The sequence below is a fragment of the Pristis pectinata genome, chromosome 10 (assembly GCF_009764475.1).
Source record: "Pristis pectinata isolate sPriPec2 chromosome 10, sPriPec2.1.pri, whole genome shotgun sequence".
Lineage (NCBI taxonomy): Eukaryota > Metazoa > Chordata > Chondrichthyes > Rhinopristiformes > Pristidae > Pristis > Pristis pectinata.
The window spans coordinates 79,577,472-79,596,529 of record NC_067414.1 but is presented as its reverse complement, the minus strand read 5'-3'; the positions used below and the strand labels follow the sequence as shown (position 1 = coordinate 79,596,529).

The window sequence follows — 19,058 nt, the reverse complement described above, 5'->3', positions numbered from 1 at the left end:
ACTGTGACAAGCTCCATCTGAGCCTCCTCATGCTCCACTTCATCTAAGCCCATCTGCATTTCCTATTATTTCTCCCTTTTCTACACACCTTGCTTTTCTTTAAATTCACATAAACTACTCGCTTTACCACCTCTTTGATTACACAATTAAACTAGAAGTGAATCTTGACAACAAATGCTATACAATATGTAACAGCACATGATGAAAGTATTGGCTTTGGTTTTGCAGAGAAACGCTGGTAAGTGACAGAAACTTCAGGAAACCCGCATGATCTTGAAAGCCCTGAGCTACCTAGCAGCTGCTTACCAGTGTTTTGCTGAGCTACAAAATCCAAGTATGAACCAGCCCCATGAAACAGATCAATTGTGATTCAGGATGAGCAACTCCATTCAGATGCTCATCTCTGAGCTTGGAGCTTGTTCTGTCCAGCCTTGGCCTTGAGAAAATTGGCACAAGGTAGGTGCAGTCTATAACAGATGGTCAACAGTGAGTGCCTTTCCACTGACTCTGAATTTTGGGCTATTTTGATTCTTTGTGTGCTTTGACAAAGGCTCAGGCTGCCTCACAATCCACTTTGTGAACATAGAATGCCTTTTGAGAGTTACAAAGTACTGTGATGCTCAACAGGATAATGACCTTCACCCTCTCCTCCCCCAACCTGGCTCCATCTGCTTTTTTTTTGTCTGCCTCCACCTATCATCCACCTGCCTCTGCCTCCTGACTCCATTCCTACCCCTTCCCAATGTGGCTCTTTCTGCTCATCATCCCTCACCCATTCTCAGTACACCAATCACCTACTGGTCCCTGTCACACCGCTAGCACTCTGCTCTTTATGTTGGCTATCTTCCTTCTCCACTCTAAGTCCCGATGCAGGGTTTTAACCTGAAATGTCGACAATTCCGTTCCCCCACCACCCCACAGATGCTGTTTGACCTGCTAAGTTCTCCAACAGATTGTTTGTTGCTCTAGATTCCAGCATTTGAAGACTTTTGTGACTCCAAATTGCTCGTAACATTGTGCAGAACATTCTCAAGGGGTAGGGTGAGCAACCAGAGGATATGGTGCACATCGGCAACAATGACATAGGTGGAAAAGGGGATGAGATCCTGTGCAGTGAGTACAGGGAGTTAGGAAAGGAGCTGAAGGTAGTCTGGATTACTCCCAGTGCTACATGCTAGTCAGGGCAGGAACAGAAAGATAGAACAGATGAATACATGGCTGAGGAGCTGGTGCAGGGGGCAGGGTTTCAGGTTCTTGGGTTGTTCGAACCTCTTCTGTGGCAGAGGCAACCTGTACAAGAGGGATGGTTTGCACCTTAACTGGAGGGGAAACAATATTCTGACCAGGAGATTTGCTGGTGCTACTTAGGCGGGTTTAAACTAGTTTGGCAGATATGTAGATCATCCAACCAGAAGAGGGGACATACTGGATCTAGTATTGGGAAATGAGCCTGGCCAGGTCACTGACCTTTCAGTGGGAGAACATTTTAGGAACAGTGATCATAACTTCTTAAGTTTTAAGATACCTATGAATAAGGATAAGTATGGACTTTGTGGGAGAGTATTAAATTGGGCCGGGGGCAATTATGAGAGTATTAGGCAGGAACTAGGGAGAGTTAGTTGGGAACAGCAAGTCCACCTGTGGAGGGTGTTTAAAGACCAACTCACAGAGTACAAGATAGGTATGTTCCAGTAAGAAGGAAGGACAAGGATGCCAAGGTAAGGGAACCTGGGATTGCAAGAGAGGTGGTGAATTTAATCAAGAAGAAAAAGGAAGAGTATGTAAGGTTTAAGAAGTTAGTGGGTCCTTGAGGATTACAAAGAAGTTGAAAAAGAATTCAAAGGAATTAGGAGAGCCAGGAGGGGCCATGAAAAGTCCTTGGAAAGTGGAATTAAAGAGAATTCCAAGGCATTTGACATCTACATTAAGAGCAAGAAAATAACTCGAGAGGGTAGGACCACTCAAAGATAAAGGAGGGAACATGTGCTTGGAGGCAGAGGATGTGGACGATGTCATAAGTGAGTACTCTGCGTCAGTATTTACCAAGGAGAAGAAGGTGGAAGATTGTGAGATCAGTGCGGAGCTTGCTAATATGCTGGGGTATTTTGAGATAAAGAAAGAGGTAGTATTGGGTCTCTTGAAGAATGTCAAGGTGGATAAGTCCCCAGGGCCTGATAGGTTATACCCCAGGTTATTGAGGAAGGCAAGATATGAGATTGCTGGGGCCTTGACTTTGTGTCCTCTCTAACCTTAGGCAATGTACCAGAAGACTGGCAAGTAGCTAATGTTTTTCCGTTGTTCAAGAAGGGAAATAGGGATGATTCTGGAAACTATAAACTGGTGAGTCTCACATCAGTGGTAGGGAAGCTGTTGGAGAGGATTCTTGGGAATGGGATTTATGAGCATTTGGAAAACAATAGCTTAATTAGGAACAATCAGCATGACTTTGTGCGGGGCAAGTCATGTCTTACTAAGCTGATTGCAATTTCCGAGGAAGTGACGGAGGTGATTGATAAAGCTGGAGCAGTGGATGTTACCTATATGGATTTAGTAAGGTGTTTGACAAGGTCCTACATGGTAAGCTCATCCAGAAGATTAAGATACATGGGATCCACAGTAACTTAGCCATCTGGATTTTGAATTGTCTTGCCCATAGAAGACAGAGGGTAGTGATTGATGGGACTAATTCCGGCTGGGGGTCTGTGACTAGTGGAGTTCTGTAGGGATCCGTACTGGGATCTCTATTGTTTGTGATATAAATGACTTGGATGAAAACATAGATGGGTGGGCTAGTAAGTTTGCAGATAGTACAAAGATTGGTGGCATTGTGGACACTGAGATGACTGCCAAAGTATACAGACATAGATCAGTTGCAGATATGGGCAGAGAAATGGCAGATAGTTTAATCTGGCGAAGTGTGAGGTGTTACACTTTGGGAGATCAAATGTACAGTGACAATATACTTTTAAAAGCAAGACCCTTAAGAGCATTGATGTACAGAGGGTTCTTGAGGTCCAAGTTCATAGCTCCCTGAAAGTGGTTGCATGGGTTGATAGGGTGGTAAAGAAGGCATATGGCATGCTTGCCTTTATTAGTCAAGGCATTAAGTTCAAGTGTAAGGAAGTTACGTTGCAGCTTTATAAAACTCTAGTTAGATCACATCAGGAGTATTGCATTCATTTCTGGTTGCCCCATTATAGGAAGGATGTGGAGGCTTTGGAGAGGATGCAGAAGAGGTTTTCCAGGATGCTGTCTGGATAAGAGGGCATGTGCTAACAGGAGGAGTTGGACAAACTTGGGTTGCTCTCTCTGTTGCGGTGGAGGCTGAGGGGAGATCTGATAGAGATTTATAAGATTGAGATGAATTGATAGAGTAGACAGATGTATCTTTTTCCTAGGTTCAGAATGTCTAATACTAGAGGCCATGCATTTAAGGTGAGAGGGGGTAAGTTCAAAGGAGATATGTGGTTTTGAGTTTTTTAAACAGAGAGTGGTGCGTGCCTGGAATGCATTGCCAGGGGTGATAGTGGAGGCAAATATGATAGAGGCATTTAAGAAGCTCTTAGATAGGCACATGAATATTGCAGAGAATGGAGGGATATGGACATTGTGTAGGCAGAAGGGACTAGTTTATAGAACATAGAACATGGAACATTACAGCACAGTACAGGCCCTTTGGCGCACAATGTTGTGCCGACATTTTATCCTGCTCTAATATCGATCTAACCCTTCCCTCCCACATAGCCCTCCATTTTTCTATCATTCATGTGGCTATCTAAGAGTCTCTTAAATGTTCATAATGTATCTGCCCCACAACCTCTGCTGGCAGCGCATTCCACGCACCCACCACTCTCTGTATTAAAAACTTACCTCTGGCATGAGTTTAGTTAGGTGCTTAATTACTAGTTTAATTAGTTCAACACAACATCGGGGGCTGAAGGGCCTGTTCATGTGCTATACTGTTCTATGTTCTGTTACGGATTACGTTGCTATTTGGTGAATGTCCCTTTAAGACATAGTACAGAAGTGTGTGTGTGTGGGGCGTCATTACAACAACAGCAAGATAACAACGTGCTGATGTTTATTGTTCAGTCAGAAAAGAAAGGGAGGGAGAGGGACACACTGACTGCTGGTCTCTGTATCGATGGATGAAAAACAATAACTGCGTCTGTCACTACAACCCACGTATGGATTTTTGGAATAATCCAGAGAAGTCCACTTCGTCGTTAACCTGTAGAAGGAAACAGGTATTTGTGTGGACGGCCACGTCTCGAATGCCTTTTGAGGTGGCAGATACTTCGGAACAAAGCAGTGGAGATCATCAGTGACTGAGGTGTCATATGGGTTCCATCGTGGAACATTTGGATTTTGTAATTTCTCTCTATTCTCTCTCTACATTTTCTCTTCAGTCAATGGTGGTTTTGCAAAAGCCTTTGCTCACGTTTCACCTTATGACTTGCTGAACTGAACTTTGAGAACTATTCCTGGACTTGGAGTTTGGGGATTTGCCACACACACGCTTCGAGTTTAGTTTTGGGGTTAATGTTTAATATCTAACATTTTTATTTTTCTTATTATCATAAGTAGTTATTAATAAAATAGTTTCTAACACTTATACATGACTCAGTGTGTTTCTTTTGTTGCTGGTACGTAACAGTTCTAATATATTCTTCATCATCAATGCAGCAATCATTGTTAAAGATATGTCCTATGAATTGAGAATACACAACTACCTGGATTATTTGTGTTGTCCATCTTACAGAAATGGTTCCTTATCCTCAACCTCTAAATCATCTCAGGATGTTTGTCATGGAAAGCTAGGACTGGTACATTGATTGTCAAGACCCTTTCAGTTATATGACAATTGAAGACCTACCCAAATTGAAGGATAAACTGGATTGGGAACAAGACATGCAAAATTGAGTAAAAGTGATATTTACCTTTTTTAATTGCAATAATTTGCTGAAGTCAGCATATTCCTTTTAGGGTGGTGGGGGAAGAGACAACTTCTGCTACATAAACATATTTTATACTTTTTAAAAACATTTAATTTATGTGCAGCAGATGGGGAGTTGCCACTAAATTAATATCTGTGCAGTGTTTTGCTTGGGTATGAATGGTTTCTTTTCAACCCATCTGAACAGAAGTTCTTGGCTCCAATCCAAGGACAGTTTGCTTCATCGCATTGACTGCTGCCCTTTGTTGAATAGAGGAAACATATTTTCTGTCCTCCAGTCATCTGATACCTCATCTATGACTAGCAAAGATGTCAAATTCTCCCTAAGGGCCTCAGCAATCTTTCCCCGCCTTCCCTCCATCCCCCCTTGCTTCCTGTAGCAGCCAGGGATACATCTTGTCAGGCCCTAGGGATTTATCCACCTTTATGTGGTCCAAGACAATGACCACCTCCTCCTTAATGCTAACAAGCTTTAGAATATCCTTCTACCTGAATTCTTCATCCACCATATCTTTCTCCTAAGTGCATACATATGAGCATACACTGAGCATACATATTAAAATCTCGCGCATCCCCTAGCTCTATGCACAGATTGCCCCTTTGTGAAGGGAACTACTCTTTCCCTGGTTACCCTCTTGCTCCTAATAAGCATAATATTCCTTGGGATTTTCCTTAATCTCGTCTGCCAGTGACATTTCATGATGCCTCTGCCCACCTAATTTCTTTTTAAGACCATTCCTACAGTTTCTATACTCTCCAGAGTCTCTCCCATTTTCAGTTGCCTATACCTGCCAAATCCTTGCTTATTTTCATCAAAGTCTTGATATTCCCTGTCATGCATGGTTCCCAGATCTTACCATCCTTGTCTTTCACTTTTACGGGAACTATTTCATTTTTAAACAATTCCTGCTCATTGGATGTTGTTCCACCCACAAGTAGCTAGTCCCAATCTATTTTTACCTGGTCTTTTCTTAAATTATTGAAATTAGCCCTTTCCTAATTCAGGATCTTAACTTCAGGACCTTACCTTTTTTGATAACAACCTAGAAACCTACAGAATTATGATCACTATCCCCAGTACCATTTCCTCCACTTGCCTAGCCTCTTTCCCCAAGATTAGTGCCAGTACAGCTCTGTCTCTGATAGGACTATCTATGTATTGGCTCAAAACATTTGGATGCACTTTACAAATTCCACCCCATCTAAGCACTTTAGTCAATATTGGGGAAGTTGAAATCTATCATTATTATAACGCCATTCCTGTGATTTGTCTATTTATCTGCTCTTCTGTCTACCACTGATTGTTGAATGTGCTGAAATATAGATTGTTTTTCTTTATTTCCAAGTTCAACCCACATGAACTTGTCTGGAGAGCCTTCCAAGACTCCAAGGGCAGATGGGACTTGCTCACTGGGCAACACAGTTGGCATGGGCCAGTTGGGCTGAAGGGCTTGTTTCCATACTGTATGACTCTGAGACATCCTCCCTGGGTTCTGCAGTGATGTCCTGAATCGATAATGCAATGACCTCTCTTCTTTTACCTCCTACTTACTCTATCATGCTTGAAACTTCTATATGCTGGAACTTTGAGCTGCCAGTCCTGTCTTTCTTGTAAGCTGTTTCTTTGATTGCGATAATATCATATTACCATGTGCTGATCAATTCTAAGTTTATCAGTCTAGCTTTAAATGGCTCTTGGCATGAAAACAGATGCAGTTTAGCCTACCAGGCCTCCCTTGTGCCTAATCTTGCCCTTGTCTGCTTTGCCCACTGGATTTACTCAGTTTATTTATATTAGATTCCAACTTCCCACCTGCTGTACTGCTGCTCTGCATCCCGTCCCCTGCTAAATTTATTTAAACCTTCCCCAACAGAATGAGCAAATATCCCTGTAAGGATATTGGTCCCTTTCCATTTCAGGTGTAACCCATCCTGTTTGTCCCATCTGCCCCAGAAGTGGTCCCAAAGATCCAAGTATCTAAAGCACCATCCCTTTTAGCCATGCATTCATCTGACCTGTCCTATTTCTATACTCACTATCACATGGCACTGGAAGTAATCCAGAGATTACAACCAAAGTTTTTAATCTTTAATCTTCTATCTAACTCTCTAAATTCATGCTGTAGGACCTCATGCCTTTTTCAACCTACGTCACTACCACCACGACCTCTGGCTGATCACCCTTGCCTTTCGGAATGCCCTGCAGCCACGCAGATGCCTCTGACCCTGGCAGCAGGGAGGCAACGTATACCATCCAGGAGTCTAGTTTGCAGCCGCAGAAATGAAGCTATTAGGTCTCCTACCAGTATGGCTCACCTAGTCATTTTCCTCCCCTGCTGTCTGGCAGGATTAACTGTGGTGCTATAAAGTCGGCTGTAGCTGTTTTCTCCTGAGAATATACTCTCCTCCCCCCCACCCCCAACTTCCCCCCAACACCCAGCCCCAACAGTATCCAAAATGGTATACCTGTCTGAGAATGGGATGGCCACAGGGGATTCCTTCACCATTTGCCTACGTCTACTGCTCTTCCCGGTGGTCACCCATTGCCATTTCTGCCTCTGACTGTGGTGTGACCAGCTCACTAACTGTGCATATTCACAATGTTCTCAGCATCATGGGTACTACTCAATGAGCCCATCCTCAGCTCCAACTGGGCCATGCAGTCAGTCAGGAGCTTCATTGAGACACACTTTCTGCACCCATGGTCCCTGATGTCCCCCATTTTGGCAGGATGAGCATAACTCAGCACTGACTTTCCTGCCATACCCCTGGATCACCATTCAATTACCTCTTATAATTTGGAATACTGTGCTAGTGACCTTTCTCTGCTTTAAACACTAACAACTACACTACTGATCTTTGTCTTTCCCGATTTAAAAACTGAACAACTACACTAGTGACTTTTTTCTTGCTTTAAACACTGAGTGTTATATTAAATGATATAACAACTACTGAGTGTTATATTAAAGAATAATTATGTAGGAATATTATTGGTTTATTGCATTCCTAATTATAGAGTTAGTTTTAAATATATAATCTATTGAAACTTTAAGATCAATGCTTTTAGGTTTGTAGATTTTCAAAATATTACATTTAGATAAGTGAATGGCAAGACGCAAGATGTTGACCTAAGTGCTCACCAGGACAACTTCATGGATGTTAACTCTGATGTGCTGGCAAACATTGTTCCTTCAACCAATGTTGCCAAAAGGAGATTAAACTGTTCAGTTAATTTAATTTGCTTCTTTGGGGCTCATTGGGTTCCACTCTGTTGTGTTTACCATCTGCAATTCAAACCAAACCAACCATCAGATATATTCACATTCTTTTTAATAATAAAAGTATGAAATGACAACCAATTTAGTTTGAAGTTCATGAGCTTAGTCATCAGTCATTTTAGGTCCCTGTTGATCCTAGCATCATCTGAAGCCTTATGTTGAATTAAATTATACATGGGTTAAAGATGAGGCCATCAAACCTGAACGTATATGACAGAAACATTCTCGGTGACATTATGATGGACTAGTTTCATGCAAAGCTGATTGGATGGTTTATGCAGGTTGAGGTTATCTCAGGCCACGTGGAAATTTCTATAGAAGACTCTTGGTGTCTTATGGAGTTTGTGGTCTTTAACACCCTGTCATTCTTTTTGCATTGATAATTTTTTCCTTCTTTTAATTTTCATTGTGGTCTGTGATGACACTGTGACTTTGCGCCCCTCCCTAATGAAACACTGTTAAGGAACACCACAGAAAATCCAGTCCCCTCTACCACTGTATCATAAAGATCAGTCTCAACTTTGGAAGAATGTTACCCATTGCTTGGCTAATGCATCATTTCTAATGACAGCCATCCTGTCACCCTATTTTGAGTCTATTAATTAGTGACAAGCTAGCATTCTATGGTGTAAACTGATGGTAAACTGGTTTCATAGGAGAAATAAAAACAGAAAGCCTGGGAATACACAGCAGGTTCAAGCAGCATTTGTGGAGAGAGAAAACAGAATGAATGTTTCAGGTCAATGACCTATTCTCCAGAGTGAGAAAATATGCATGGTTTAAGTTGCAGAGTTAGGGGAGGACAGTGGAGAGCAAGGCCTGTCCAGGTGTTTCAAAACTGCTTTTGGTGGCACTTAATCGAACAATCTATCTGGGAAAGGAGGGAAGTTAGAGAAAAAAATTACTGAAACTGTGAGATGTAGGGCATAGCAGTTGCTGGAAATTTGAAATAAAAGAGAATTATGTAAATACTCAGCAAATTAAGGAGCATCTGTGGAGAGAAAAAAACTGACCCATGTTGAGTGAATGATCTTGTCATCCGGAACTTGCCAGTTCTGACACAAATAGTGAGAGGCTGGTTATCTGAAATAGTAAAATTTAATATTGAATTCCACGGCTGTGACATGCCTAGAGAGAGAATGAGGTGCAGTTCCTCATACTTAAAAGGAACTTTGTTGCAACAGTGGTCAGAAACCAGAGGTTAGAATGGGAATGGAATGGAAAATTAATGTACCTGCAAGGTCACTCTTGCAGATTAAATGGAGCTGTGCTGCAAAGCAGTCATACAATCTGCATTGGGTTTCTCAGTTTCTCCAATTTAATGGGGACCACATCGTGAGCACCAAAATGCAATATACTAGATTGAAAGAACACAAGCAAGGTGCTGCTTCATCTGGAATAATCTAACCAGGTCCCTGACTAAAGAGGAAGGAGGACAAGGAAAAAGAGCAGGTGCCATACCTTCTGCAGTCGCATGCTTTAGAAGGGGAAAAGTTGGTGGAGGTGGAAAGAGTTAACATGGGTTAGAACAATCTCCTTGGAATATTGAAAGGGAACGGGATGGGAAGACATGTCTGCTGTAGAGTCATACAGCATGGAAACAGTCCCTTCAGCCCAACTGGTGCATATTGACTAATATTTCCAACTAAGCTAGTCCCATTTGCTCATGTTTGGCCCGTATCCCTCTAAATCTTTCCCAGCCGTGTACCCTGTCGAAGTGCATTTTAAATGTTGTTAATGTACCTGCCTCAACCATTTCCTCTGGCAGTTCATTCCATATACTGACCACTCTCTGAATTTTGTAATAACACACTTACAGTTTCAAGCCATAAGACCATCTTTGGTCCACCCAGACAACTCATCAACAGTACTCCACTGCTATATTTACAATGCCCTTCTCATTCTTGATTCCCCAACCCTTGAAAAGATGGGTTGACTAGCATTTGTCAGCATAGCTTTGTGCATGGGAGATCATGTCTCACGAATTTGATTGAGTTTTTTGAAGAAGTAACCAAGAAATTTGATAAGTGCAGGGTGGTAGACATAGTCTATATGGACTTCAGTAAGGCCTTTGATAAAGTTCTGCATTGTAAGCTGCTATGGAAAGTTAGTTTGCATGGGATCCAGTGAGAGCTAGCTAACTGGATACACGATTGGCTTGATGATAGTAAGCAGAGGGTGATGCTAGAAGTTGTTTTTCAGACTGGGGCATGAGACCAGTGGTGTTCCCCAGGGGTCAGTTATAGGCCCATTGCTATTTGTTTTCTATCTCATTCATTTGGATGAGAATGCACATGGCATGGTTATTAAGTTTGCAGATAACACTAAAATAAGTGGTGTTGTAGAGAGTGACGAAAGTTATCAGGATCATAATCAGCTGGGAAAGTGGGCTCAGGAATGGCAAATGGAGTTTAATCTGGATAAGTGCGAGGTATGGCATTTTGGGAAGACAAGTGAGGGTAGGACTTTCACAGAGAATGGTAGGGCCCTAGGGTGTGTTGTAGAACAGAGGGACCTTGGAGTACAAGTGTATGGTTCTGCAGAAAGTGGCATCACAGGTAGACAGGGTGATGAAGAAGGCTTTTGGCATGCTGGCCTTCAGTCAGGGCATTGTGTATAGAAGTTGGTAGGCCACATTTGGAATATCATGTTCAATTTTAGTCCCCCTGGTATAGGAAAGTTACCATTAAGCTGGAAAGAGTGCATAGGAGACTTACGAGGATGTTGCCAGACCTTGAGAGATTGAGTTATGAAGAGAGGTTGAGAAGGTTGGGACTTTATTCATTGAACATAGGAGAATGAGGGATGATTTTATAAAGGTGCATAAAATCATGAGGGGCATAGATAGGGTGAATATGCACAGTCTTTTTCCCAGGGGTTTGGGAATCAAGGACTAGAGCACATAGTTTAAGTACAGAGGGGTGAGATTTAATAGGAACTTGAATAGAAGGAATAAAAGGAATTCATTTGTTCTCAAAAACTGTAGACACCATAAGCTGGCTACCTTCAATCATAGTTGAGTGGCTAGCCATAGCAAAGGAAATTGATATTCGATTGAGGTGTACCTGGATCTGGACAGAAAGAAAATCACTCATAAAATTATTGTGGATTCATTCAGCCCATTATAAACAAGCAAACATTGTTGAATAAATAACATTTACTATACAATAAAGAAATGAAATATCTAAATACTGAAAGATCAAAATGTACTGTTCTAAATCAGAATCAACCAACCTGAGAACTGAATTTTGTAATAACACACTGACAGTTTCAAGCATAAGACCACCTTTGATCCACCCAGACCACTCATCAACAGTACGCCAATGGAGTACTGTTGATAAGAATACTCCTTAAGAACCATCTTGCTTCTTCATGAAGTCTGTTAATGGTTTTTTGTCCAACCTTTGCAATTAAACTGTCCTGCATACTCAGCATATTTTTGTTTTAAAGGTACTCCAGCTGAATCTCCTATTTCATTTTGCTATTTGTTAATTTGTAAACACAAATTTTTGTGCTTAAGTCCTGAGCATGGCAGAAAAGCTTATGGATTATTTCTACCACCAATAAGTTTTATCTTTCCGGATCGATGCTTGAAATGTTTCAATTTTACATCCCAGCATTCTGTTTTTCTTTTAAGTAAACTGAGTATGTTATGCTGATGGGTTAGTCACCCGTCCATTAAAGTCACAGAATCCTTATAATGTACCTAGAATCTCGTGATGTAAGGCTGGCACAGTGGTGCAGCTAATAGAACCCCTGCCTCATGGTACCAGAGACCCAGGTTCAAGCCTGACCTTGGGTGCTGTCTGTGTGGCACTTGCATGTTCACCCCTGTGACTGCATGGGTTGCTCTGGATGCTTCAGTTTCCTCCCCACATCCCAAAGACATGTGGGGTTAGTAGGTTAATTGGTCTCTGTAAACTGCCCCGAGCTGATGAGAATGTGGGAAAAATGAAATAAAAGGGAGTAATGTAGGATTAGTGTAAATGGGTGCTTGATGGTCGGTGCGGATTCTTTGGGCTGAAGGGCCTGTTTCTGCGCTGTATGATTCTACTCCACCATAGATCTTTGCATGGTATCCTGTTCAAAGTGACATTTTTGGTTTCAATTGGAGCAACTGTGGGAAAGTGAGAAACACCAACATACAGAATAATTGCACAAAACTTATAGGAAATAGGAACTTATAGGAATAGGAAAATACCATTCAGGCCAACTGGTCTGTTCTGGTGTTAACCCTTTATTTAACCTCCTCCCACCTTTTTTCATCTCACCAAATCATTACATCCTTCTGTTCCTTTTCTCCTCATGTATTTGTCTAGCTTTCCTTAAATACGTCTGCACTACTTACTTCATCTGTCAATCTGTTTCACATTCCAGCTACTCTCTGGATTAAGCAGAAAGTAACAACATATGGACCAAAAGCAGGTAAATAGGATCAGCTCAGGAAAGCACCTTGATTGGCATGGACGAGTTGAGCCAAAGGGACTGTTTCTGTGCTGTACAACTCTATGACTCTATATTTGCATTACCAGTAGTTGCTAACCAAATAGCATATTACAGAAACCCAAGGGCACTCACCTGGCCATACTCAGAGTAGAAAGATCAAAATGATACTTTTTTATATAAATATTATTTTATTAGTGAATATTATACAAGCACATCTTTAAATTATTTACATAAAGCAGCTTTACTTGTTTGGTGTATGTTGTTATAATCTAAAATACTGATTAATTTTATCAATGTATAGTGTTCCTTTCACAATCACCAATTCTTGCATAGTTTTTCATTTAAAAATATCAGATCACCCATATGTATAACCAACAGTTGGAATAATTCTGGTGACAAATTATTTTTAATTCATCCTTCCCAGCCAGAATTATTTCCTACAAAAAAACATGTTGAAAGTCAAATAAAAATTACACTGCAGGTGGCAAAGGGTGAGGAGGAGAGGACTTAAATAAATGGAAACCTTATATTTAGAGAGGATGAGCAGCGTTTCTCTGACCCCTTCTAGGAGACCAGCCAAGGTTATCTCTCCACTGTTAAACCTGAAGCAGGACAATGTGCACCTGCTTGCAGAAACTGCAGGGTAGTTTGTACCCTATTTACATATTCCATGTTTTAATGATTGCAAATATGCTGTGATGGAAGCAGCCCAATTATTTTCTGGTCAAGAGAAATAAAATACCTCCAGCTTTAAAAATACAAAATGAGACTAAAACAAGATTCCCATCAGGTTAAGGAAAGATAACCTCAAGCTGAAAGCAGTTCAAGAAAAGCTGAGATATGAATCCATACTGACAATGTACAACATACATGAAGATTTTCAGTCTTCTTAGTTCTATTCTTAACTTTTAGTGTAGCTTTAGATTAAAATGGCAAAGTTGAGGACAGTTTTAAAACTGTAAGTGATGAATGAATTTTACAGTATTCGTTATCTCCCAGACATTAATTGATGCAAGTACTCCTTAAATAAATTTCAAGGTGGTTCATTTTTCTTTAAGTGACATCTTTTAGCATAAACAAATGGCTTTCTGTCTCTTGGGGCAAAATCCAGCATCTGTTTTACAAATTATCTAACAGAAAGATTAAATAGACAGCACAGAAAGCTTCTGAAGAGCTTTTAGAGACTTAGAGCAGAGAGAAATTCAACTGTCAGTCTTGAAAGGTACAACAGTTTGCAGACAGAAAAATCTATCCATAGGGAGAAAAAAGGTAACAATCAAGGTAACTTCAGTGACTATTTATATAACAAAATGAATTTGCCCTCAATACACAGCCACAAAGTAACACAGCATATGGGCGCCAATCAGCATGTGGAGTGAAAGGTGATACCTCCAGCAATCAAGGTTGTAGGTTGCATAGCTTGACCTTTAACAATTCTCAGCTGTTTAAAGGAGCTTTCAAGCAAAAGACTTCGCATGGCATGGTTTACCCCTGCTTTTTCCGCTCACATTAAATTTCCATTCTGAGACAGAACAGGTTGGAGACAGAAGCCAGCTGGCTGCCTAAGCCTCATGCAAATCTCCCACATACTGGCTCATGAACAGTAACGACATTTTGGGCATGGTTCTGTGACTTAGCAGCTAACGGTACAGAGCAAATTTGACAAATTGAATTCCATTCAAAAAACCTGGAATTAATAAACTGGTATCAATAACAGCGACAAAGGTCCAAGAAGACACAAACAGAAAACACTGGAAGTATTCCACAGGTCCGGCCACATCTGTGGGAAGAGAAACAGTTAACATTTCAGGTTGGAGACCCTTCATCAGAACAGGGTATGTAGGGTCTCTGACCTGAAACTATGGTTCCATTCCTCTTCCCACATATGCAGCCTGACCTGAGTATTTCCAGTATTTTCTGTTTTAGTTTTAGATTTCCAGTATCTGCAATTTTTTTGATTTTTATATCTAAGATGACACATTTATCAGGCCTTGTACAATCAGAATATAAAGGATAACTTCTTCACTTCTACAGGCAGTGGAAAGCATTCTTATACTGAGTGTTGATAGTTTCTCCCATCTGGTTAACTGCACTGCTGTAAAGCTGTCATACACTTGAGAGCTATAAACACGAAAACCCCCAGTTTGGTAGTCTGGTGAATTAGTTTGTGCTCTCCCCTAACACATTAATAGCAAATTCTTTCAACAGGCATTCACACCAAAAGATGCGAGAAGGTCAATCTGGGGCTGCACATTTGCAATAAATGTCTTTAAAGGATGCCTGTCTTGAACTTGCAGCCACTAGTTTAGTTACCTGAATGATTAAATTTGTGTGCTTTGAATACAGCAGAATTAATATTAGACTCTTCAATAACACCTGTGTTCAAAATTTGGAAGGTGGCTGGTGTTAGTAAACATTGAAGTAAACTCACACAAATCACTAATTTCGAGTGTTAATGCCAACCTTCTGACAGATGATATATAAAAATAGAGGTAATCCATCATGTGACTCAATCCCTTGTGACACTGGATGGCCTGGTCCAAATTCTTCTCAGATGGACCTCAGGTAGACATGTCAATAATATCTTGTCATCTCCACTATTCAGTATAAACAAAGCTTTCTCTGGAGCAGTACGTGAAAGCAATATATTCCGTTAAAGAAACTGGCAGAAACAAAATTTGAGATCAAATTTAAACTATCTGAACATTCCAAGTTCAAACCTCCATGGGTGTACCCGGGTGATGTCAACAACACAAAGCTTTCCAAGTAACCTCAAAGATTCTTGGGATTACCTACCATCAGACTGTGTCGCAGCATGGTGAGATGTGTGCATTTGATTCCTATAAAACTGAATAATTAAAGTTCAAATCTGCCTTTGGTAGAGGTGCAAGCACCATGTCTACTCAATTACTGAACCATACCAATTCTCTCCAGTGCTTAGACCCAAAGTAACTATGAGAAACTAGAAACATCACCACCCTTTTCAACTGGTGGGAAAATAGGATACAGAACTGACACCAGCATTAAAAAAAATGTTTTCATGGAGCCATAGACTTTTTAGAGTACAGAAGGAGGCCATTCAGCCCATCAAACTAAGCTAGGAAGCTGGGTCTAAGTAAATACAGCAATCCTATCGGTTGCAATTCTGTGCTCTTCCCCCACAGCCCTGAAAATGTTTTGCTTTACTGTTTAGGAATTTAAAAAGATAGTTAAAATGCATCAGATTATATTTTTAAATTGCTGCAAAATATTGTTGGTGTGAAAACCTACTTGCTTTTGTGGCCTGTGGCAGATATGCATTGGAATTGTTGGTCCACCTCACTCAAATTTACATGGAAGTGAGGTGATACCATTGTGATAGAGCTTACTTTGTATGGTTTGATCTATTAATCTTCCGTTATTTAAAGTATTTCTTTAAAAACTTCAATGATCCAAACAGAACATTTTTGTAGGTGACAATATGAACATTCTCTTTTTAAAGATTTTGTATTGAACACACAAAATAAAATTAATCTCTATAATATAAAAAAATAAAATTTTCAATCTAGGTGGCAGGTAAGATCAGGGAATATTTGAAACTTTAACATTGTCTTGAAGTAAAATGAAGTTACAAATCATTTTACTTGATTTGAAAGGGATGAGTCTGTAATCAAACCAGTTCAGACAGTGAATTATACCACTGTGGTATTTGCAAACAGTCGTGAAAGTTTTGCCAGCTCTTTTCATGAAGACAATGAAAATTGAAATCTGGCAGACTCGTCAAGTTAATTGTAAGATTCAACTTCTCTCTTCGCTCCATGAGATAACTGATTTAAATATAACAAAGTCACATTACCCGAGTCTGTATTCCTCAAAACACTGAACAGAGGCTATCAGAGTATTTATCACAAAGTAGTCACCGCATTTTGAAAAAAACTTTTTCCCACGCTATAGGCGGGGTGGGTGGTGTCTCTTTATCGTTTGTAAGGAGAGGGGTGGTTGGGGACAGGAAAGACCAACCCCATCTGAAATTAGCTTCTCTTCCCTCAGATGCACCCCGCTCCCCGCCCCATCTGCTCCCAGTTCTTGCTGGTTTCGCTGCAGTATTCCAACAGTGAGTTTCCTTTCCACTCTCACCCCTCGCATTAAGGCACTTTCTGATCTCACAATGCATAGACGGGTCTACGGGAACGTCCACATCCCGAAAGGGATGTAAGGCAGCCGAGTTTAAGGAAGGAACCATGCCGTGCCCCCGAGGGACACTCCTGCTCTACACCAGGACAGCCGCAGCCTTGCCCTTGGACTCCTGGGCTCTCTTGCAGCCGTACAGCCACTGGATGACCCTGGCGTTGCGCTCGATGACCGAGAGGGCAGAGGGCGGGGGCTTGTTCTGCCCCCGGAGCCGTTCGCTGCCACCGCTGGTGCTGCTGTGCTGGGACAGCTCGCTCTCCGAGTCCGGGCTGCTCACGCTCCGGAACTTGAGGACGAGGCTGTCGGAGGCAGCGGCGAACTTCTCCCTGGCCAGAGCCTCCATCACCTCGGGCTCCAGTCCGCAGTGCTCGAAGAAGCTGTCCAAGCCCGAGCAGGCTCGGGAGTAGCGGCAGCTCAAGTCGGAGTGCGAGCGCTGCAGCCCCGCTCCTCCTCCCCGCCGCTTCAGTGGCTCCTTGGTGCGTCCGGCCGCTGCTCCCTGGGGTGCTGCTGGTGTGGCTGCTGGTGCTCCCTGGGGTGTTGCGGCTGCTGGTGCTTCCTGGGGGGCTGCTGGTGCTCCCTGGGGTGCTGCTGGTGCTCCCTGGGGTGCTGGTGCTCCCTGGGGTGCTGCTGGTGCTCCCTGGGGTGCTCCCTGGGGTGGTGCTGGTGCTCCCTGGGGTGCTGGTGCTCCCTGGGGTGGTGCTGGTGCTCCCTGGGGTGCTCCCTGGGGTGGTGCTGGTGCTCCCTGGGGTGCTCCCTGGGGTGCTGGTGCTCCCTGGGGTGCTCCCTGGGGTGCTGGTGCTCCCTGGGGTGGTGCTGGCTCTGTACCATCTGCTGATCCTTCTCCCCCACATGTTGCTGCTCCCGTCGCCGAATGCTGCTGTCTGTCGGCCCGGCCGCCGGAGCCCGGCAGCAGCCTCCTGACCAGGCTCCGGTTGCCCTTGGAGCTCCGGCTGCTGCTGGTGGCCGCCGCTCCCCGGACGAACTCGCACTTCTGCCGGTAGATGACCAGCGAGTCGGGCCTCAGCTGCCTCTTGGATCCCGAGCGCCGCACGATGCTCGGTTGGAGCTCCTGCTGCCCGGTCTGCCGGCGGCTGCTGGGGCCCAGGTAGGTCTCCATGCTGCTGCTGGCGCCGCTGCCGCAGCTGCTGTCCTCCTCGGAGGCAGAGCTGCCCAAACCACTGGGTTCCAGGTTGCATCCCCTCGCCGCCTGACTCTTCACGTACTTGGCCTTGTCGGCTGCCAGTCTCTCCACTGCGCTCGGCCGACCCCGCCTGTCCCCCTCCATTTGACTGCGGAGGTAGCTGGGACCCTTGGTGAGAAGCCTGAGGGGCAGAGAGGGGCTCACCTCCGACTGCATGCTTGCAGGGGCCGAGAGTTCGCTCGGCATCCTCCTCTGATCCACAGGCAGTCTTCACGTTCACCAAAGTCTGGCAGACACACCTTTTGCACAACGTTCAACTCTCCTGCTCTTGCGACCTTATGTTTTGTTTGTCTCCTTGCTTGTCGCTAACTTCGCAACCACGATTCACAGTCCGGGCCCGTGTGCTCGACGCTGACACACACCAAGAGTTGCTGTCACTGGCTCTTTTTGCTAGTGCTGACTCTCTTTCAACCGATTCACCTTGCCGCGGGGCCGAGTCCCTCCTGCAAATGAAACACAGCAAATCAGGACTCCATGACATCATCTGGGAGCAAGCGAGCTGTGTAAAATACAAGTGGGGTGGGACTCAAACAAGGACAAACCCGAATTAATGTTTACGTAGAATATTTTCTGCCAGCTCTCTCACCTTTCCTTTCTCACTTTAATCAAGCAAAGAGTAAATGATCACAAGCCAATGGTAAATACACAAAGCTCACTGTTTTTGTAAACGAGAAGAGAAAGTTTACTTTCAGATAAAGATCTGGGACATACGTCGGTTAATCTGATGTTTGTTAATCAAATCTTTCTGTTATGTGTCGATGTTAATCTAGTTAATATAAATGGGTTAGCATTTATGTTTAAAATAAAGAATAAAGGAATTTCTACTTTAGCCACTGCTAGCATGACATTTCATACCAGATGAGAAATGCTAATTATTTATTTGATAACGTTCAGATAGGCTGGAGTGATCAGCGTATGAGCCTTTCTCTTCCAGGAAACACTGCGCCGGTATTTTCCTGGGGAATGAACACAGTGAAAACACAGGAGAATTTGGGACAGACCATTA

The 19,058-nt window shown here is 42.8% G+C and overlaps 1 protein-coding gene across 1 annotated transcript in view; it reads right to left on the bottom strand.

Annotated features, from left to right (window-relative positions):
- Nucleotides 1-14,158: 14,158 nt before the first annotated feature.
- LOC127575346 (protein FAM110C-like) overlaps nt 14,159-19,058 on the bottom strand; it is a 115,952-nt gene continuing 111,052 nt past the window's right edge. The window contains exon 3 of the mRNA XM_052025161.1: nt 14,159-18,495. Within this exon, the coding sequence (XP_051881121.1) occupies nt 16,931-18,238 (1,308 nt within the window). The 5' untranslated portion in view covers nt 18,239-18,495 and the 3' untranslated portion in view covers nt 14,159-16,930. The remainder of the gene's footprint in view (nt 18,496-19,058) is intronic.